The sequence below is a fragment of the Drosophila teissieri genome, chromosome 2L (genome assembly GCF_016746235.2).
Source record: "Drosophila teissieri strain GT53w chromosome 2L, Prin_Dtei_1.1, whole genome shotgun sequence".
NCBI classification, from domain to species: Eukaryota; Metazoa; Arthropoda; class Insecta; order Diptera; family Drosophilidae; genus Drosophila; species Drosophila teissieri.
The window spans coordinates 8,084,539-8,107,832 of NC_053029.1; the positions used below are offsets into that span (position 1 = coordinate 8,084,539).

The 23,294-nt window shown below is 38.7% G+C and overlaps 2 protein-coding genes across 5 annotated transcripts in view; one reads left to right on the forward strand and one right to left on the reverse strand.

The window, feature by feature from the left end:
• LOC122626767 (homeotic protein female sterile) overlaps window positions 1-23,294 on the forward strand; it is a 94,345-nt gene that overhangs the window by 12,221 nt on the left and 58,830 nt on the right. Inside the window, exon 1 of one of the 4 annotated variants that reach the window (XM_043807143.1) lies at window positions 13,587-14,038. The exons of 1 other annotated variant lie outside the window; for it this stretch is intronic. The gene's annotated coding sequence lies outside the window, so the exon portion shown is untranslated. Of the gene's footprint in view, window positions 1-13,586; window positions 14,039-23,294 lie in introns of those variants that run through there. 2 more of the 4 variants (XM_043807144.1, XM_043807140.1) reach the window with 2 other exon arrangements.
• On the reverse strand, window positions 580-5,379 carry LOC122611960 (protein toll-like). The gene is made up of 3 exons (XM_043785398.1): window positions 5,294-5,379; window positions 3,088-3,768; window positions 580-3,034 (listed from the first exon to the last, which is right to left on the reverse strand). Exons 1-3 carry the CDS (start codon window positions 5,377-5,379, stop codon window positions 580-582), a joined length of 3,222 nt encoding a protein of 1,073 aa, XP_043641333.1.

A 23,294-nucleotide genomic window follows, 5' to 3' on the forward strand; every position in this document is an offset into this window, starting at 1 on the left:
ACCATAAAAGTATATTCTTGATCAGGATCAATAGCCGAGCCCATCTGGCCATGTCCGTCCGTCTGTCTGTCCGTCCGTATGAACGTCGAGATCTCAGGAACTACAAAAGGTAGAAAGTTGAGATTAAGCATTTAGACTCCCAGAGACATAGCGCAAGTTTGTTGACACATGTTGCCACGCCCACAAACCGCCAAAAACTGTCAGTTTTGAAGAGCACCCCGCACCATAGCTGTGTAACGGGTATCTGATAACTCGATTATAGCGTTCTCTCTTGTTTTTTTGTAAATTTACTCACACTTTACCTAAATCCAGCCTGGTGCTTTTTGGAGTTTCGCACAATTGATTATGTAAAGGCCACAAAAAACCGCCAAAATATAATTTTATTTAAACAATGTTCTTGGCCTTACTTAAATAAGAGAGAGGGAAGTTGAGATTTTCGAGCATTTAACAAAAGTATTTTTATTGCAGTTATATTTGCACTGACAGAGCATGGATCTGATACTATATTGTTCAGATTTGATCGAAAAACGGGAAAAAAGTAAAATATATTTTTCATAACATATGATGTGTATTTGGTTCTTATACCTTTGTTTCTGCATCAGAACGACTTCTCTTCGAATGCATGGTATGTGGCATTGAATAAATCAGCTTGCTCCAGAAGTTTGGATGATTTCTCTCCAGATAGGTGTTCAACACCATGTACGTCCTCAACTCGCTGTCTAGATCATCGAAGTTTTCTACATCGGGATAAAGGACCACGATCAGGCGCTTGCACCGATCCTTCGAGGTTGCATGTAGCGCCAGTCTGAACTCGAGGCGACCCCAGGTGGACTGGAGGAAGTTCTTCGTCATCAGGATGATAATGCGCCTTGACCCCTGCACAGATCGGTTAATGCAATCGGGAATGCACTCGCCCACCAACCAATCTCGCAGGTAGAAACATAGCCTAAACTTGTGCTTGCCGTTCTCCAGGCGGTCCACGAACTCCTCGACAAGCTCCTCGTCCTTGTGGGTGAATGATAGGAAGGCATCGAATTTCTTCTCCTCGTCGAGTTCCCGGCGGGCGGCCAAACTGAGGCATATTTCGTGCTCGTAGAACCAGATCATTATGGGTCGCCTGAAGCAGACAAAGACGTTAAGGGACAAAGCAAGGATCAGCAGAGAGACGGCGAGGGAGGTGAAGTAGATATGAACCGAGGGGCATATATCAGTCTGTTCGATCTCAATCAACGATCGTCCAGTACCACTGCATTGAACAGCAGAAGGGTTTGCAATATTTCTCGCTTGCGCCTTTACGAATACCAGAAAGTCCTTCTCTTTGCAACTGCAAGTCCACGGATTCCCCAAAAGTGATAGTTTCATCTGGGATGAATTCATTCTTTTCTGCAGGAATCCCTGTGCTCGACCGTTTAGAGTCGCGAAATTATTGTTACTGATGTCCAGGTGTATAAGTTTCTCTGGTAGGTGATCAATATCGGAAAGTCTGTTGTTGGCCAAATAAAGTCGTGTCACACTTGAGTATCCTGGTAGCAAGCTGGATGGCCATTTCTCGAGATTATTTCTTTCAAAGATGAGAGTTGTTTGTCCATGTGTTGGTGTGGGTAATGGTGGTATTTCGTGAAGGTCCTTTCCACTGCAGTCGATCATCAGTGTAAGCGACTCCGAATTGGAGGTGTAGACGCAGCAAATGCAGTCTGCAGGACACTTATCCTGAGTTATGTTAACGCGGCGCAGGACAGTTTCGTATTCCATCGGCTCGTGCTTCCTGAGATAAGATAGAAAGGACTTTTTCGTGCAATTGCATTCCCATGGGTTCCCAGAAAGTTCTACCTTGGTGAAGTTCTCCCGATTTTCAAGGAAGGCTACCACACCATCATCCAGATAGTTTAAGAGATTATTACGTACGTCTAGGTAAGTTATTTTTTCTGACATCAGATGAAGTGGAAGTTCTGTTAACAGGTTTTGGGACATGTGCAATTTCTGAATTGAGGCATAACCAGTAAAGATTATATCTTCCGTATTAGTGGAATCAGTTATTCTATTTGTATCAAGATATAATGTCACGTTGTACGGAATCGGGTACGGTAGCCTTGGATAAAACTCAAGAGTTAAATTTCGACAATTTATAATTACTTCACCCGTTTGCCGTTCGACACAACATGAGCATCTGTAAGGACAGGGCGCGTTGAGATGGTGGAGAATAATTTCATCGATCTTTCTCAAAAACACCCAAATGAAGTTATTTAATAGTTCCATTCTCTTTAAGTATTTATACGAACTGTCAAAGGCTCTTATCAATTCATCTTCATTTGCTTCTAAATAAAAATGATCTATATGTTCAACAAAAAACTTTCTCAAATATACTCCATATGTATCTTCGAAGATATTCATCATGTCGTCAAATTGGTATGTTTTTACCCGTAACAATTTTGCTTTATTCCTAAAGAAATCTTGTAAGTAGTATTCATCGCAGTAGACAATCCATTTGTTGCCATACCCAAAGAAAGTATTAACACTGTGTAGATACTCAACAACCTGTGGACTTAGGGTAGTAATATTATTATGTCTGATGTCCAGATAGGAAAGACTTTCAGGCAATTGGCTCACGCTTAGACTTGTTAGTTGGTTGTGTGACACGTACAAGGATTGTATGCTTTTATAGCCTTCCAATGAGTTGTAGGGCAGTTCAGTCAACAGGTTAACGTGAACGACCAGATGTGAATGACCTTTTTTTGGAACCGGTAGCGATGGAATAGTTGTGAGATTATTCCACCCACAATCAATTTCTAAATGTGAGTTGTATCGATTATATTGGCAATTGCATTCTAAGGGGCATGCAACCTTATTAATTCCCAATGTAAATGGACAGCGACTTTTGTATGGTTGACATATGAAAGCAGTAAGATTTGCAAAGGGTTTATATCGGTTAACCTCTATGGTTTCAAGATTCGTGAATTTGTCAAAGTTCTTCAAGTCCACCACATTCGCTACATTCATAAAGCAATATGTTAATGATTCCTGAAGTGTAGAAGATCTGAAATGCAGGGACACATTAATGTTAGAAAAGCGACGCTTACTTTTACTTACCTCAAAAACGATAAATCTTTTAAAACAACATTATCGAAAATAAGCCGACTCAAGCTTGTTAAATTTTCAAATGTTTTAGCCGTCAAACCTTCTACATTTAATCTAGTAAATGTGACGCCGCTCATGTTATTTTTGCCATGAAAAACATTTTCTTCCATTGTTAGTGTCGGTATTTCAAAAGTATTTGTATTATTAATTTCGATTTGCTTGGTGTTGTTCATGGTCTTCCGAATGTAATTGTTTATAACCATGGAATTAAGTGGACTGTCATATGCATTTTTAAAAGTTACATTTTGCGGTCCATTTGCGTAATGTACATCCGTCTCAGTTATCACCAAGGATGGAAGGTAAATATTGTAGTCACCAATTTGCCGAATGCCAAGTAGGCCAAGATAATGTACGCCAGGACTTATTCTCATATCGACTTCACTTCGAATTCCATGCACAGTAATTTTAACAAGTTCGTAATCAGTTTCATTAGATATTTTGTAAATATTCCAACGGTGAAACACTGGGTTTTTCCAATTTATTTGTAGAGTAGAAATAGCTAAACTCATTTGATAATCTTCAGTGGTTACAATATTATCAGTTATTGAGCACGATCTGTTTTCGCCAAGTTCACTAAAATAAATTTCGCAGTAGTCCTTTCTAATGTTTTCCAATTGCTTGGAACAGTGAATTCTAGAATGTTGAAGGAAAATTAGCAAAAAGAGAAATATTATTTGACTCGACATTGTACGATGTTGCCCGGTCCGAACTTAAAACTGCACTGAAGTGGCTGGAATTATGATTTGCTTTTGAATACCAAAAGGAAATTTAATAAATCCACTGGGAGCAATAGGAAATTAGTTTTGAAATTAGAGGCTCACCCTAGAGTGATAAAATAATAATTTATTGAATGGACAAAAAAGCGCAATCGTAAGAATTTTAGTTGTGTTCCGACTCCCTGTTGGACAATAAAAATTAAACCGCCCCAATCTGACATTTTTGTAAGTTTTCTTAATTTATTTCTTATATTTTTATACCCGTTACTGGTAGAGTAAAAGGGTATTCTAGATTCGTTGAACAGTATGTATTCTTGATCAGGATCAATAGCCGAGTCGATCTGACCATGTCCGTCTGTCCGTCCGTCTATCCGTTCGTCCGTCTGTCCGTATGAACGTCGAAATCTCAAGAACTATAAGAGCCGGAAGGTTTAGATAAAGCATACAGGGGAACTCGGGGAACTCGACTATAGCATTATCTCTTGTCATGTTTTTAAATTCATGGTTATTTTTCTTTCAGCCCACTGTGCGTATTCCCCATCTTGGTTCCTTGTGTTTTTACGGCTCTTTTCCACTGCCATTTTAGTAGTGGACACGGCCTCGCTCATAAGAAATACTTCTCCGCTGGTTTATGCCAGCTTGATGGCTTTGCTTGGCCCGCTGCAGTGGGCGAAAATCGTGGCCCTAATTGTGGGAATGCGTTCAATTGATTTGCATATCATAAAGCCAGGCTTTCGGCCAAGCAATAAAATGGAAAAGAACGCAACAAGTCAGTGGCAGAAACAAAGCCATTTGACAGGGGAATTTGTATATGTGAAGAGCTGCACTTCACATAGCAAAATCAATTCAACAACGGGCGGGTGGGCTTTTCGAGGATGCCACGCGGTGCTTATCCTGCAAAGTGCTTTCCATTCTTGCTGCTCGTGGAATTTTCCAGGACCACCCACAGTGAAAGCGAGAGCTAATTCCGTATGGAGTGGTGATGGTGATGGCTGCTTTGTGGCGTGTGTGTGGCTGTGATCTCTATATAATACCATTGCTTATTTAGTGGCCGCTGGTTCCGTGTTGTGTGACTGCGAGCATATGTGTGCTTTTTGCGTTTTGTTTTTTGTTTTCGGATTAAGTACTCACTACATGGGCTTTAAAATAAAGTGGGCTATTTCAAAATGTGAAAGTTTAGACAATTTATAAACTGATTACACTTTATTTAATGCTATCAATGATTCAAGTATGGAAATGGTCCATCAAGAACTAGTAAGTTCTTTCTATCTGCATTGCTATATCATATTTATAATGAAGTCGTTCTCTGTTGGCCGCAATTTCTCAATAGAATAAATAATGGCTGTGGATATCCTTATTTCACGGGATTTCATTAAGACATCTTTCCGAACTATAGAGTTGTGCAAAAGGCCTCCTGTTATCCCAAGGAATCCATCTGTTACATTCCATTTGATTTTCGGGTCCTGAAGGGTTCGCCGCCTCCCGTTGGAATGCTAAGTAGCTCCCTGGGTTTCCGAACCCAGCCCATTCCGCCCCGGAGGACATCGCCTGGCACTCAGTAGTAATGTGATTGAAAAGGCTTCGTCGTCGACTGGGAGCTGGGGCTGCCAGTTGGATACCATGTTGGATGGGGTTGGGGGTGGCTCCATGGGCGGCTGATGGATTCCATTCACTGTGCCCTCTCGTATCCACTTAACTATTTCGATGGATTGGGTGGCATGTTGCTGTTGCTGCCGCTGCTGTTGCTGCTGCTGCTGCTGCTGACATTTTCATTTTGCTACAGTAGTAGGGCTACTGTTTTTCCCGCTGTCGCTTTTCCTTGTGCTGTATCATTGCCATGTCGTTGACAAATTGTCTAGATGGCTGGATGTATGGGGGGATCGGGGGTTCGAGGCATCCGATCCCTGGGCACCCTGGTAACCAACCAAAATGAAGGTGGGGGAGGGAGGAGCCCTTAAATGTGTGTCAATAAATGTGTGTTAAAAATACCGCTAGGCAGTGGGGTCATGGGGATATACATAGATGAGACGGGGTGCCAAGCAAGCGACTCCTGTTGCGCCCAAGAATCGCAGGCGGTGGTCACCTCCTGCTCCTCGGGATTCGCTTGTTCCCGAGATGCCTAGATGCCTAGATGATGCTGGCAAACAATTTTCAATTAAGCGCACAATCACGATAAATAAATCTCATTGTGCAAAAAGCCAGTTTCATCTACACACGAAGCTTAGCTTAACTTGGATTTGCGCCCGATGTACAGCAATTTTCTGCGGTTTTTCATGCCACCACTACAAGGGGGGATTTTCCGTGGGCGGTGGGCGGTGGTTCGTAGCTGGTGGGAGGCGTGGTGGCTGCAATAAAACTCCACCCAGGTAGCGACTTCATTGCAATCTTCACAAGCTTCTCCTCCAGCGATGCTAACACGCTTTTGCTTCTAGCTGATGGCTAATGCTCTGCACACGAGCGGGTTTGTCGGTTTTAGCCAAGGTAGAGTTGGTTGCTAACCCATGAATCATACAGTTAATTGCTGGGTTACGGTGTGAACTCACATAAATTTATTCAACATTTGAACAGGAGCTGAATGCCATCAAACTGAATAACCAACTTAATTATAAGCTCAGTTTTTACTAATAATTAAATATGCATTTTAGTACAATCTTACAAAGCACTTTCACCCAGTCAGCGTAAAAGCGTAACAAATACTTATGTTTATAAGATATAGGTAAATATTTATATATATTTTAAAGTTAAAATATTCCAAACAGCCATAATAAAATGTTGTAAATCTATGATTAACATATGTGCATTCCAATAAGTGCATTTGAAGTTCGTATTGTTTTGGCCACTTCCCTGTCTTGTTTGCGTTTCATTTCCTAGCCATAAATTCTGCGGTTAAGATGGCAAGTATTGAGAGAAATTGAGAGAAGCGGAGCGTTGCCGAGCAATATGTTTTTATAATGCTTGATATATATGCTTGGATCGCAATTTATGTGCTAACCAAGAAATATTCATCTAACCAATTGCTGCGTGTGGTCCAAATTGACAAAATACATACACACATACGACTATACAGCAGCATTATAAATAAAATAAGAAATTGCAGGCAAATTCAATCAAGCGAAATTTAACAAGATTTCCGTGAAGCGACTGCCTTTGCCTCGCATCTTTCCCTGCTAATGGATAGAAGCTGCTCATCCCCGGACACAAATTAAGCAAAACTTTATACTCGTACACCCCCTCCGGATTCCAGATTGCAGAATCCAGATTTCAGATTCCAGATCCTCATAGCTGCTCCCCTATCGAAATGAAAAGGCAGCAGCCGGGCGGCAAACTTGATTTCGCTGTAGGAACATATCTTATAAAGTAAATAATAAATCAGCGACGAGACGATATACTCGTATATGAAAATGAAAGAAGTGAAGAAGTGTACATAATGCTGCGATTCACACACATACTTTTCGGGGATTGAGATGCTGAGAAGAGGCTCCTAAAACCTACATACCCATAGAAGATTTAGTGGCTTCGTCTTCTGGCTCTCGTTTGCTTAGGTAGCTCAAAAGGAAGTAAACAGGATTTGAGCTTTACCCCAAATCTTTTCGCCTTTTTTTTATTTCGTTTTTTTGGTTTTTTCTTTTTTGTTTGGCATTTGCTTTTTGTGTTGTGTTTGTGTTAACCTCTCGGACATTAGGTACCAAATAGTTGGATATTTAAGGCTCCTCTTCTCCCTTTCGGTTAGGATGGGTCTTTGGCTTTGGCTTTGGCTTTGCTGGTATTTACTTAAGGAAATTCGATATATTTAAATATGTATATTATTTTATGGGCTCTTTTCTGCTGCTGTTGGCTGTTGGCTGTTGGCGCTCCTCGCCCGGGGGTTCTCTTAATGAATTCTGTGAATTTTAATAAATGATAAGACTGGTGTAATTTGAAGACATTGTACATAATTTCTGTCATTTTTTTTTGTTTTGCCCCCACCGGTGGTTATGTGTGAGAAAATTTTAGAAGATTGGTTTGAATATTTATGCGAACGCTAATGTATATTGCTTTGGTTTGTATACAAGAGTCAGTCACTTGATGCCCACGTTTCGCAGAATTTCACTGGCACTAAAATCGGTTTATAAAGGGGTTTTTATAAATGGAAACTTTAAACTGTTATGTATACATTAGAAACGAAGTTATAAAGATAGTTTGGTAATTTTGTAGTTATTTACTAATATTTTCTTAAATCCGGCTTAAATTTAAACTTTTTCCTGCTCGAATATGGCCCTGTTAATGCATTTTGAATTTATAATCACATTTCATAAATGCGAGAAAAAAAGAGGCAATTTCCATAGGGGTGGCATTCCGCATTTGATCAATTATTCATTAAAATGCACTTTGGACTCGGTTTTTATGGGCATTTCCTATTTACAGCAATCGTGTTGTTTTCGGCTTTCATTTGCCCAGCGCCTTCCATGCTTTTCTGCACAAGTGAGCAATTATTTGTGCAACATAATTAAAATTTTATTAATTCATAAACAAATGCGCAGAGAGCGTACACAACTGGGATGCAAAGGTGGAGGGGGGAGGAGGACTCCACATTGCAGTTGCCTTTCAGCACTTCATCAACGCCAAATGTTGCTGCAGTTGCCGCTGTTGCTGCCGCTGTTGTTGCCTCTGCATCATTCATAAAAAATGCCATAAATGCAGACAGAGCAACAACATCAGCACGTAGAGTAGCCTCACCTCATCACCTCACCTCTTCAGGTGCGAATTTGCCACTCAACCCTTCCACCTGCTTCTCCCGGCTCCCCTGCCTCCCCTGGCTCGCCCTTCCCCATCGCCCACAAACCCAAGCCTTATCCATCGGCCTCGTCACCTTGTCAATTTTACATGTAGAGCACGTGTCGCTGCTCGTGCTCAGTTGTTGCTGTGCTGTTGCACTTGCTGCTGGCAATGGGAATTTCTTCCTCGACTCTAATTAAAGAGCTCTTCAGTGGAGCTCCTTGAACCTGCAACACCATCAAATGAGTAACTGCCTCATGGAAACTTTTAATTTGATACGAACAAAAGGAACAAAAGGAACAAAAAGGAACGCTATAGTCGAATAACTCGACTATTAGATACCCGTTATTTAGCTGATTTTAGAATTTATAATAGTGCCTAAGATCTCGACATACGGACAGAACGGACATACGGACAGGACGGACATACGGACATGGCCAGATCGGTATTGCTGGATTAGCTTGCATTTGGTTTAAAACTTTTATAAACATTTATAACATTTTCACCCTATCAATATTTTGTATGATCATAGCGTAAAAAACGTATAACGAGTGCCTCGACTATCAGATACCTGTTACGTAGCAAGCGAGATTGAGATGTTCAAGTTGGAAAACGACTGTTTTCATTTGGAAATCAGTATCTGGGCTTTAGGGTGGGCGTGGCAAATGGCTAAAAACTGTCACTTTCCAACCTTTCTAGTATACCCTTTAACTGCAAAAATTAAAAGCACAAGAAGACAAAAACACGCTTTTTCTATCTTTCACGGTTGCAACACCTGTCGAATTGTGGACATCAGCATAAATAGAATCCAAATAAAACAGAGCCGGAGGAAATACATATAGTATATGAATATATTTAATATAAAGCTCGCTGCGAGAGCAGACACAGAGAAAACCCAGCAAAAAAACCGAAAAAAAACAGCGAACACCGCAAATACGAACCAGAAGAAATGCACACAGCACAATATTAAACAAACGGCACGAACAAAATATTAACAAAATATAACTCTCGAAAATGGGTGAGAAAAAAAGGATAGAAAGTCGAAACAAAGCCATGTGTGCTGAAACTTAGACAAACACGAATGTAAGCAAATAGAGCGAGATTCAATATTTACTAAATGCCAAATGGAATTTTCTGTCAGCGCGAATTTGATACGCGTGTCGGGAACAATCGTTCGGGTAAATAATATAAAATAATTACATTTGACATTTGAAATTCACAATTAAAACAACTTTTGAGTAAACATTTCTTCGTTGCTATTTGCTGCTTTCAACATGAAAAAGTAGAGACTGCAGTACTTTAAAACTAATATAAAGTACAGCAAAGTTAAATATAATTTCTACGACTTTTAAGTATTACTTGAAAGCATGTATAAACATTACTAGTTTGGGTTTCATGATAAAGTATTATACATTTTTGTAAATAAATATATAACCAACTGGAGTATGAACACCACGAAAAAGGCCGTTCAATGTTTTCCGCAAACAATTCCAAGGCAAAGGCCCTGGCAAGCAAACAATCAAAAAATAGAAACACAATCATTTTCGCATGAAGTTTGGCCAAAACGCCTTCGTTTTTGGGTTCCCGGCTTTGATTTTAATTTTGTTGCTGGTCTATCGTGGCCAACCGAAGGTGGGTCTTCAAGGGGGGTTCCAAAAACAGAGGGGGGAAATTTATGGCGTCACGTTAGCAACTACTGGTTTTGATTTTTATTTTTAGAGTTTGCCTTCTCCGGCGCTCCAGCAATTTGCGGCTTTATAATTGCCTTTTTCAAATTCACTTTTTCTGCTGCTCTTTTTTTCTGACCAACTCATGTATACTTAAGTCGGATCAGGTAAAAGTTAGAACCAAACTCAGCTTGAGATCAAGGCTTAGATCTACGAAGGCTTGGAGGAAAACTCAGGCAGTTCGAATGTTTTTACCCACACCTTTCTGCACTCCATTATGGTTTTGAGTAATTTTGTGTCTAATTGTTGGCCACATTACCAGAGTAAAAAAGCCAACGTAGACAAAAAGAAAATGGCAAGTATAAGGTTTTTAAAGAGTCAGCAATTAAAGTAGCTCTTCATGTGGCTTTGCCAGTTTGCCAGTTTGGCAATGCTGGATATTGTCGGCCATTATGTGCATAAAATTATTATTAAACAACATTAGGAGGTACCAGCAAACACAGCAAACACAAAACCTACAATTGTCATGCATAATTAAGGCTCGGAAAAATCCAAGGAAAATCTCAAGTGTTGACAAAAAGAGTTAACGGCTGAAGCTTTGCAAGGGTTTTTTTTCCAGAGGGCAAACTCTGAAATTCGCTTGGCATTTTCTCGGCTTATAGCTCCATTTCTAGAACTTTGGAGCTAGGGAATGCCAAAAAAAAATGTCTAATGATGTCATTGGCAAGGGCAGTTAGCTCCATTTTCTGCTCGGTTTTGGCAGCGTTCTTTTTACTTGAAAATATTCGATAAAAAGGTTTACACATTTACGGATTGAATTCTCAAAGTTATTTACTGAATAACAGTTTTGTATTATTCAATTAAACAGTTTTTGTCATAAAATAATGTACATACATATGTATTAATAAAGTTAAATTACTTAACATTTTGTAACAACAAATTTTGTATTAATGAAATAATATGTATATATTTATAGTTTATGAACTTCAATGCTACTTAGTAAATTAACTAATATTTACAAAATACATGCAAAAATACAAAATACTTTTGCAATAAATATCTTATCATGGGCTTTACTTGCCAAATTTATGAAGTACAAATAAAATATATTTGATGGAAAGGATTTGTATACTTGGTCAAACTTGGGAAATAAACCAACTTGTAAGTGAAACTAGACACAAGAAATCCGTAGAAGGAGCCGTAGAAGTATCTGAGTAGCCAAGTATCTGCAACATATATACGCTCGTTCGTGCAGATATACGTGGTCGTAGAGCTATCTATGTATGTATATAGTTGTGTACATATGTAGGTATTTGTGTAGGAACAGCTCTCTAGCACTGGCTGCTATTGAAATTGAAGGCGACAACGCAGCAGTGGCAGACGACGTTTCGCGGCGAGCTTTGCCATCTTTTTCTGTTTATTTTTGTGCTTAATTTTGTTTTGCGTTTTGCGCCGGCTACAAAGCGACAACTGAGAGTCCAAAATCGCCGCTCTTCGCTACTTTTGGTCTCTTCTTTGCGGTCAGCCCCCAAACACAACATGTGTTTCGTCATCAAAATGTTGTGTTTGTGGTGTTGCTAAAAAATCAATTTTTTACACGAATTTTATTAAAGTTGTAGGTGGCAAAAAATGTTTGTAGGAGCAACGTAAAAATATTAAGTATTTTCTTTACAGTCTTGTTTGAAATTAATAAGTTACAAAAAGTTTTTAAAAGCAAGGTAATTATTTTTAATGTATATAATTACAGAAGAGTGTCACTAAATTTCGTTAAGAAGTATTAAAACAACATTAAGTTTTCAATGTTATTAGCTTTTTTTGTTACTTTAAAAATACTGTTTGCAGTTGTAAACTTTTTATTGATGATTAGAAACAATTATTAAAACTTAAAAAAAACATGGTTTAGAAATTATGTACTACTAAAGTGTTACGAGCAAACAAGTCCATTAATTTGAAACGAAAAAATGAGGGATCTCAAAGTATTCATTTTAATACCTTAATTATTAATATTTCGGTATAATAATGAGCATTTTTTGAATTTTGAAACAAACACGAATTTTTTAAATATTCCAAAACTGGGATCGGTTGTGGTTTTGATTTCGCCAATCCGCCATTAAAAGTCAAAGTTACTCTTGATTTTGTTTTTGTGTTTATTTGTGTTTTGTGTGTGGTGGGGAGCCCAAGCGAAAATGCCGGCAGCCGAAAGAGTGAAAAGAGCGCGAAAGAGAGCGGCCAGGGCCGAAGGCCCAACTAGCTGTCCTGTTCTATTGGGGCCGCCCCCGTCTACAGACAGAAGGGGCTGGCAATAGTGCGCTATCACGGACTCCCATCTTGACACTTGACACAGCGCAAAGAGAGGACTAAGAGAGCGATAAGAGCTAGGCCAGGTACGTCACACAGCTGGTGGATATGGATGTGCGTATCGGTGAGATGCATTTCAGTTCGAGTTTGTATTTCGTTTGGTGAGGTTCACTGTTCGCTACAGTTCGAGTTCGTCTTTGTCCACTGTCGACGTGTCTCTCTCTCTCTCTCTCTCTCTCTCTCCATCCGCCTCTGTTCGCCGTGCGTGTCTGTCCCGACTTTATTTACCTTTTAACTCACGTTTCACGAAGAATAAAGATCAACTGAAAGTTATAGCCGTAGAAAAGTGCGTATAGCAAAGGCACCAAAACGAAGGGGAAGAGTTGGCACAGCCCAACAAGAAAGAAGATAAAAGCAATGCAAAGTGCGCGTGTGTGTTTACGTGTGCGTGCGTGTGTGTGAGTGCGTGTCTTTTTCGTCGCTCCCTTTGCAAAAACAAAAACGTATCTGTCAGATACACGACAATTATCCAAGACCAAAACAGCAGAAATCTAATAATCAGCTTAGGTTCTCCCGTTTATTTATTTTTTTTTTGTAACAATTAGGGTTTTGAAGAAAATTTCCTCGTTTCGTTGCGGAATTTTTGTGTGGCGTTCCATTGCCCAAACGTTCCACGAACTCTCTTTCGCGCTCGCTCTCTTCGCATTGGCTCTCTCGTGTCGCTTTGCCGCTTTCGGGTTTCATAATTTTGTCGCTTTTCGCTTGCGTATCTTTATTTATATTTTGTTTCGTTTCCACTGCGTTTCGCTCAGTGTGAATCTTAATTGCCCACTTTTTGGAAAATTCAAAATACGAAATTCCCCCGCACCCCTGTCAAGAAAAGAAAAGTCGAAAAAGCACACACAATATTAATAGTTTTACATTCTTCTCGTCCCCCAGCAGTTTCTCTGACAAAATACTATATGATTTACCCGAGATCTTGGTGTATAGGTGTATATATTTTGTGCAAAATAAATACAAATAAAAACCATAAATAAATTCAAGCTAGCCTTGGAAAAGTCATTGAAAAAAATATTAAAGAAAAAGAAAAAATCAAAAAAAAAAAAAATAAAGAGATAAAAACCAAATCGATTTAAAGATATATTTATACACACAACGGTTTCACTTTGCGAGTTGTATACAAAGTAAATAATAATGTAAAAATAAAACAAAAAGCGATTTACAGTTATCGACGCAAATTGTTCAATTGTTTGCCTCACGGTCTTTCAAAAACCTCTCAAAATAAAGTATAATACACAAAGAAGTGCAAATCAATGTGCAAAATCAAATGATATATTCAATAATTAACACGTATAATGCCGCCTAAAAAACTAAGCAAACATGGATTAACGCATTTATTGTAGATTGTTATCTATTGGATTGAAGTCAACGGGACAGGTTTGACCAACGTAAATCATCAACTGAAAGGTATTAACTAATTTTGAGCTCCTCTTCAAGATTTTCTACTTTAGAAATGTAGCATTGTGTGGGGAAAATGCAGTTTCTTAGCTTCTGTAAACAAAAAGAAATGGTAAAGTTTGAAATAAAGATATAAGAAAGATGTACCCTTAAGCAAATAGTCAACGAAGATTCTATTAGATAAATGCATCAAATTAGATATCATTTTAACCATTATCGCATTTTTTCGTTTTGTTGCTATTTAAGGTTTTCTGTAGCTCTGAAGTTACTTTGAAAACGTATGAAAAACAGCTCATTTAAAGTTCAAAGCTATTAAAAGTCTAATAACAAAATTGACATTATCTGAAAGATTTTCTTGGTTCTCCGCTGACTCAGCAAGTGCGATTAATTCTTTGGAAAGGTACCCATTTGTCCATTTGAATTTCCCAACCTTTCGTCATGAGTAGTCGTCTTTTGCAAGAACACTTATCAGAACTCTGGTTCGAACCTTAGATCGCCAATGGAAATAATAGTCAGAGAGTACGGAATCTACAGAAGTGTGGAAGTGCAGGCTGTTACATAAGAAAACGTGAGTCGAGTGTCGAGAGTCGCGCTGCTCGGTTCAGTTAGAATTCTTTTGCTAATACACGAGCAAACATTGTAAACTGCCTCGGTGTTTGTCATTCATTCTCGTTCTGTGCGATCCGATCTCTCGGCGGCAAACAAACCCCAAACTCAGTGCCCAAACCCAAACCCAAACGCAAACCCACACCAAAACCGAAACCAAAATCAAAACCAAAACCGAGAACTGAGCCCAAAAGAAACTTATATCGGTATCACCGGGGAGCTAACTGAGAAAACCGACTGAAAATCGGCTCACACGAATCGAAAAGGTTTATTTTCTTCCCCATTCCGTTCGTGGTTCTTAGCTCAGGTTCTCTCTCATTCAGCGCTACGCTACGTATCTCACAGATACATTTGTGAAGCGAGCGAGCGAGCGCGTGTCGGCTGTTTTATTTTTTTTTTGTTCTTTATCAACGCCAAGTTTTGCATATGATATTGAAATATTTATTTTGAGAACATTTTATTTATACCGTCAATGAAAATCCTCAGCTATTTTTACCTAATCACACTCTCTTACATGCGAGAGAAGTGAGCTCTTAGAACATTTTGCGACGTATTTTGGTTTGATTTAATTAGTTTATTGTTGCTAGACTTGGTGCTTTTGAGTTTAGCTATTAACTGGCTGTCGGCAATTTGGTGTTTTTTTTTCTTCTGTTTTTTCTGTTTTTTTTTTTTTTTTGTTTTTTAGACTGGTTAAACCAGTTTTCCTGTTTGGCGGCTCTACTCAAAATTAGTAAAAAGAGCTGAAAACACCTCAAACATATATTTCATAGTTTCAGATTCGTTCGCTGTGCTTCTTTTGGGTGTTTGTATATTTCTTCTTTTTTGGGCGCCCCTCAACCTAATCTTCGCTGCTCATAATTCAATAAAAGTATGAGGAAGAAACTAACTAAAATTGCTGCGCTTAGGCTTATCGCCAATGCCCCCACCGCTCACAGAAACCAGCAAAGAACCCCACACACACACCAAACACACACCACACACACACACACACACCCGTACATAAGGCGGCGATTAGATAATGACATTTTAAACGATGTCTCTACTGTACAGTAGAGTCGCGAAACACACACGAGCAGTGACCAACCAACAATGGAAATGGACTTTGTTTTGAAAACTGACGGCTGATAAGACAGCCCATTGCCCACCAGAGAGACAGGCGAACCGAGAGAATCGGAGAAACGCAGAGAGAAATGGGGAGAATGTGTTGAAGGAAACCCACACAGAATTTCGACCAATTCTAATTGACTGCGGAGAGGAAATAGATTTTGAACATGGCATGGTTGGGCAAATGCAATCTTGATTACTTCCAAATGGATTGTAATAATTTGGGACTGGCACTTGCCAAATAATCATCGAGCAGTCAAATTTTAGAGATTAGAGAAGGTTAATGTCTTAATTGACTAAACATAAGTTAAACAAATTTTTTAGAGTGCGCAATAATTGCTCAGAAATCTCGGATAACTTGGAAACATTCTAAGGATAACTATTTATTTAGTTATAGGAAAAGGCAAAGGTAAAGCCTATCGTTTTGGGATATCTTTAGTTTTCCAAACGCAATTTTCTTTTTTTTTGACACAGTTTGTGCCAAATGAATTTGTCCCTTTGAAGTTTTCCATGTTAATTGGGAAATTAAGCCTGACCATTCGCTCTCTTCACTCGAAATCTTCGTCGTGTGTATAAGACATTTTTTCGGTTCAACCTTTCCTTTTTTATGTTGTTTTTTTTCTGTTTTTTTGTTGTTTTGCTTGTGCTGCACATGATTCTTGTTGGCCGGGACTACGTTTATAATTACGTTAACTTCAATTACTGCTTACGTACAATATCAGACCAATTTTTGTTTCTTTCCAGGTAAAACTGGTTTCTGAATGCCTCATTTTGTCAGTAATTTTTTTTTGTAATTTTTTTCCGTTTCTGAACGTACCGCTGCACGAGTTTTGCTATAATTTTAATTTCTTTTTGAAGTTCTGCGCAAATGTGTCGAAGATCTCTTGACTGCTATTTAAATTGTAGTTAAGAAATAGTTGCCATCTTGGAATTTTGCTGCATTAAACTCATTACTGTTGGGTACGCCTGGTTTATAATATTGGTGATCCACAACGTACTTAGTATTGCAATTTAAGTTTAAAATAACTACTTATTAATATAGTTATTTCCCAAAAATCACATATCAACGAAAGATTAATCATTTTCTTATGCACATACGTGTTAAATTGTATATGATTTTTGATTGGAATTCTGCAAAGACTTTTGCAGTTTTCTTCGCATGGTAGTGCGATTGACATTGTTGGATATTTTGATATGTGGTTCTCTATTTCCTTCACACATCGCCACTTATCCACATTGTAGTGTGTTTTTTTATTTTTTATTTGATTTTGCCTGCGCTTTTTGTGTGCCTTATTTTGATTTGTTTGTTGTGTTGCTTTGCGGACTGCTCCTCTTTGGGGCGTTTGCCGCATTTGAATTTCATTTTTAGATTTCAATTTATTTTCGGCGTAGTTTATGCCAATTTGGTTTTTTGGGTGCGATTTCTTTAATATTATGTATGCCATATATTGTTCCCCGCTTCTCAGTGTGTGGTGTGTGGTGTGTGTGGGTCGCGTATCTGTGTGAGTGCTTCTTCAAGCGAATTTGTTGAATTGATACTCATTTTTCTGTGCACCGTCGCTGGCCCCCGTATTTGTTGTATAATAGGTTACCGAGGGGAACAAACAACAACAACAACAACCAAATTAAATTTAAAAAACCCCATTAAATTGCAGTTTTTTGAGCCATACTGTACTTGACCGAAAGAAACGTGTGATTATTATGGTCTCCATCTGAGTTTTCTTAACTTGTCATGTGGTTGGCTTAGTCACAGTTGGAATACAAATATCGCTACGCGGTGCCTTTTTTAAAAGCATATTAACTAATTGACGTCTGTGTTTATCTATAGGCAAAAAACAAAAACAAAACAAAAAGAAAGAAGAACGCGCTTCCTCGACCCACAAATATTTGACGGACTGACATTTGGGACAGCAAATGTTTCAACTCATTTTGGGTATCCAAGCAACCATTCATTGATGTCTGCACTCTTTTTCCCAACCAGATCCGCGCATCACTTGCTCGAGACCAACTATAATTATCTTAATTAAAAATCTAAAGTCAAAGTTGGCCCAGTAGTCGAAAGTCGGAGCCAGAGTAACAGAGTACCAGAGCAGCAGAGTTACCCAGCCGGCGATTAGCTCATCTGGTTTTCGGGCGAATTGAGCAATCAACGTCGTTTAAATGGGCATGGAAAAGCTTGAGACAATCTCGGCTTTTGGTCGAAAAAGAGCTCCCTGGTCGTCCCCCCGGAAATCCCCCCTGACCACTCTGTACTTGCACATTGCTCTGCTGAAATTTGAATGTTGAATATACGAAATGAATAATTTTCAGCTGGCTTTTTTGGCCGAAATAATGTTGATGTCATAGGTTCGTTGGCTGGGCGTAAAAAATCGTTGGTAGGCATTCAGTTCGAAGCTGTGTGTGCGTGTGTGTGTTGTGTATCTGTGTGCGGCTAATGCAAGCATCCAAAAGGGGGGGAAAAAAAATAACACAAGAAACAACAACATTTGAAAACGACTCAGGAATGCCCATTATATATGCCAAATATTTGTTTTGTCAAAGTATTTTTCTGGTTTGTTTTATGGATATTAGTCGATTTCGGAGTGATTGAATGGGCAGGCCAACAGGAAGGAGGGTGGTGGGAAGTACGGAAAGTACGGAAAGTAGTGCCTATAAACTATAGCTTCGACTGATTAGGAAGTATGAGTCACGGATTCGAAAGCAGATACCAAAACCGGGGCCCTTGTAAGCCAAGATAACTGCGCATTAGTTTGAAGAGTTTGCAAACATTTAAGCAACAACAATGTCAAAAGGGCTTGAATAATATAAGCTATCATTTTTCCTAAAAGTTTATTAAATACTAAATAATTTATCACTATTCAAGAAGGGATTATATGTAAGCTGCAATGAAGTAAAATATAGCCGAATACAAATAATTGTGTAGTAAACGTAATTATGAGTCATACTTTTGCATTTATTACTATCAAATAGTAGTATTTCCATTCCGAAAAGGGTGCGAGTTCCGGTTTAAACTGCATTGATATCGCCTAGATAGGTAGCCCCCGAAAAGAGTACACTTGCGTACTAACTTCTCACCCAGCCAACTACCTGTTGCCTAACCCTCAAACGAAAATCCACACACACATAGCAATTTTGGGTTGCTTGGCCAAAGGCTTTGAACCAAAACTCTATTATTACCAACACAAAAAGAAACCTAAAGCGAAACCGAAACCAAAACCAAAAAGATGCCATAAAGCGTGAAAACAAGAGCGACGTTTGACCATCGCAGCGACCACCTTTTGCCCAGATACTCAGATACTCGCACACTCGCAGATACTTTGGCGAACCTGGGGATCTAGAATAATTATTATGTGCGGTTAGCCCCATACTCGGGGTCTCCAGAGAGCCAAAAAACGAGAGCGCGAGCGAGTGAGCTCCAAGACTTTACCTAACGCGTTATAACGCTCGATTCTCAAAGCCGAAAGTGTGAGTGTGTTTGTGTGTGCGAATAAGTGTGTGTGTGTGTGAAATGTAGGGGAAACGCCAGCGAGCCTGTGTGTGTGAGTGTTTATAAAGTTGATTGCACTCGATTTTTAGATAAAGCTTTTCAAGGTCATCAACGAAAAAACGACAAAACGTACCCAAAAAAAAAGAAAAAAAAAATAAGACAGCACCATCAGAAAAAACGCGGGAGATTCTTCCAGTAGAAAGATGTATCTTGATCCTTCGTCTCTTTCGCTCATGGATGGATGGTTCGCTAGGATGGTTCTTTAATTGAAAACTATGCGCTTCTCTTCGCAGGCGACACATCTCAGCGAGTTATACAAAAATATATAAATCAAAACAAGATTTATGTCTGCGCTCTGCCGCTGTGTATTCAAATCTGGCAGTCGAAACAACCAAGAAAAAACTGAAAATAATGCCGAGAAAGCCCCACCACACACACAATAATTTGAATCCCGAGACAATGAGAGACGCCGGGGTTCGCTTCACCATTTCACAAGTTCTCCAGTTCGCCAGCTCTCCAGATCTGCAGCCTCCTTACAAATTATTAGATGACGACGACGACGACTCGTTTGCTGGCTCCTCGTCTTGTTTTTGCCTCTTTTTGGCATATGCGAAAATAAAAACACACTTTTTCGGAATGATTTTTTGATTGTGATGGGCTTGCAGCTGTTGGCAGTGAGCCGGTTTGTCTTTTCCTCTCCTTGGCATCGAATTATTTTCGGTTCTTGGCCCAAGAAACCCGAAGAGCTGGATTGGACTTTTCGGTGGTCAGATATTAGTATCCTCTAAGTTGAGAGCAGTTCTTCAAATGATGTATTTGTATTTGGATAATAATCTATTAATATGCATGATGGAGTCATTCTACTTGTAAAAAAATGTGCTCAGTGTAAGGATATCACTGCTATAAATATTTATATGATATTATACTATATTTATTTATTTACTGGGTTCTTGCTGACTTTCATTCCGATACCTCTCTGATATCTCTTCTTATAAACATGAATGCATAAAATGTTGTTTATGTTTCGCAAACTTCAGTTCACTTTAGCAGCAGTTGGTTGTGAAATGCCAAGGATCTAGGGACATGTTTTCTGCAGACAAATCAGTTTTACACGTGACTTGAGTTCAATTCCAATGGGGAACAGCAGCGTTTATTGATTTTGACGAGTGTCCATGTAATGGCGCCTCAAAGTATGCAATTAATGGTGCGTATTTTATTCTATTTCGTGTCATTTCATTTCGATATCATCGAAATACACGCCCTAATAATCCGCTTTGAGCACTGAGCACTGAGCACTGAGACTGAGATGTGTAATTAAATTCAGCAATGTCCAGAAATAGATCAATAATGGTTGGGGACCACAACACCTGTTTGATTGAGTGGTAGCTCGATTCAATCGCCCCTCCCTAGCAATTTATTTACTTTTCCTTCTGACCCACGATTTCAATCAAATTTTGGTCTGGAATTCCGCGTGCCAAAGTGGTATTCAATTAAAAATTTATAACGCGCAATAAGCACTGCGAAAAGTGACTATCAAATTTGAAATACCTCGCAGATGAAACTATTTAATCCAGATTTGACTTACTGAGTTTAAAACGTGTTCATTTTTGAACGGCATTCCCCACTTTGTTTGGTAAATTTTGTTTTTTTCACGCATATTTGCAACCACTATACTTATACCTTCTAAAAAAATATAGAGCACAGGCAAGCGAAAAGTATCTGTGTGCGAATAAATATTTCTGTGCGTCATCGCGCAGCTGAAGTAGGAACAGAATTTGTTACGTTTTTATTTTGTTATTTTGATGACCATCCAACGCTTTTGAGAACTGGCGACGTGGTTCAGTTTAAGTCGAGTGCTCCATAAAATAAGTCCACACTTATGCAGCCATTGCAAATGGATACGGATTCCTTTGTGTGCATATATATCTCGAATATGTACATAGTATATATACATATAAAGCATCCGCATTATGCAGAAACAAACTGAACTGGCTACAATAGAAAACAGTTTGGGAATGGAATTTTCTGCGCCATTTCGGGCACAAAACTAATTTGCATCCAAGTGTAAACAATGTGAAGATATATATATATATTCGAGTATGAAGAGATATTTACATATATAAGCCGCATTTCGATTGCCTGATTAGTATCACCATATTAGCCATCTGAATTTTCCTTCAGTAGTTTCTCATCTTTTCCCACTGACCAGAGCTTTTCTCTATAGTTGTTGTGAAATTGATTGTATCTTTAATAGAGACATCTGCAGTCTATAAACAAATGCCTACTTATGTGCTCTTTGTGGTGGGCCTGTCTGTTATTTATTTGGCTTTTATGTAAATTTAATTCGATTGCTTTTGGTTTTTTTTTTTGCGTTTCTTGTTTACTTCATAAATTTACTTTTTGTTTGGTGTCCCATCTTGACGTTTAGCAGTTGGAGATGGCTCTTTTATCGAGGGCTTGCTGTTTTTGTGCGTTACTTACTCGAAAAGTGAGTTATTTACGCTTTGAAAGAATGGGAATAGTTAAATGATGTCAGACCTTCGTAATTTATGGTGGATGTAGTCACAAATTAAGTAAGAAATATGGAAATATGGTACTGTGATTTCTGTGAAATAATTTTATATTTAATCGGGTTTTATTGCTTGTATATGCATTGTAATTATCTGTGTTTTCTACCAACTCTAAAACTTCTGGGTCATTTCCTGCAAACTGCTCGCTTGAGTTACCTTCCAAATGTTGCCCAAACTAATTAAGTTTTATGACTACAAGTTAGCTGGCTTTAATGCCGTTTCCTGATCCTTTACGACATTATTGTTTATGACAATTTACACACTCTTACGTAGGGAAACATACTTTAATGGCGAACTAATAAAAATTTCTCGCGATGTTTACTGAAGGAAAACGCATTAAAATGTCGCTGACAAATGCAAGTTTCAGGGAAAATGCGTGACACCCAGAGATAAATGTATATACATAGGAAAACTGGGCCTACTAAAAGAAAAAAGAAAATATAAAGAATTATGTACGTGCATATGTATAAATATCAACCGTACGGTTTTGGTTCAGTGTTCAATTTTAACGACCGAGACTAATTTTCACACCAGCAGCTAATGTCAACACAATCGTTGGCATTTTGTCAGTGAAAGCCAACTAGCCAAGTTGACAAGAGATGGCAAAAAACATTTCAATTGGCAAGCCGGCGAAGCAGGAAGCAAAGTGCCCGAAAGGAAAATGAGTAATGGAAAATTAGCAGACAGCTCCTAGGTGGATCGCATTCCCTCGCTGCCTCTCATTCAATTTGATTAATTACCCAAATTTGACATTAACACGTTTCGGGGCACAAATGAAGCAGAAGGCAGCGATATACTCGTAAACTCGCAAACAGCAGCCTCGCCACGAACAAAAAACTCTTGTCCAGTGAATCTGGACGAAGTGATTAATGAAATGATTGAAAACAAAACGCACAGCAGTAGAACCACTGTCCGTTTTGTTTTGTTTTGTTATTTTCTTCTTTTTTTTTTATTTTATCTCTGGACTTGGGCCGTACCGAAAATCTGACCACCAAGGAACTAAAACGCTTCCGGGCATTTGTTCTTGGGGAGTTGCGATGGTGCTTTTTGTCTTTGCTTTTCCAAATTTCTTTGGGGATCACGGCTGGCAAGGGGAGATGAAGAACCAAAGTTTCATTTGGCTAATTGAGCATTTCAAGCCACCTTAATAAGGAATAATAAAGCATAAGTGTTATTACCCAACTGGTTTTCAATGCCTATGTGATATTATAAGATATATGACATCTTATATCTATTATCAGATATATGTATGATATGATATTCCCTGTAGTTATGTGTTTATTTTAGATAGTAGCATGGTTTGGAATAAGAATGTGTTGTATTTTATGTATTTAAATATTGTATTTTTTACATAATTAGCTTACTTAGTTTATAGAGCATACACAAGTTCGGCCAACTTCTTTAAGCAATATTCCTGTCTGATTTTCCGTTCTGTCCGTCGGATGGTTAATGATTCTTGTATCTATTCGGCTTGCATGCCAATAAGCAGTTTAGGCCC

Coding starts and splice junctions, on each gene's coding strand:
- LOC122611960 (XM_043785398.1), bottom strand. CDS start 5,379: ATGGGCTGGGTTCGGAAACCCAGGGAGCTACTTAGCATTCCAACGGGA. Junction 3,769..5,293: donor ACCCGAAAATCAAATGGAAT/GTAACAGATGGA, acceptor TCAACATTCTAG/AATTCACTGTTCCAAGCAAT. Junction 3,035..3,087: donor AAAGATTTATCGTTTTTGAG/GTAAGTAAAAGT, acceptor CCTGCATTTCAG/ATCTTCTACACTTCAGGAAT.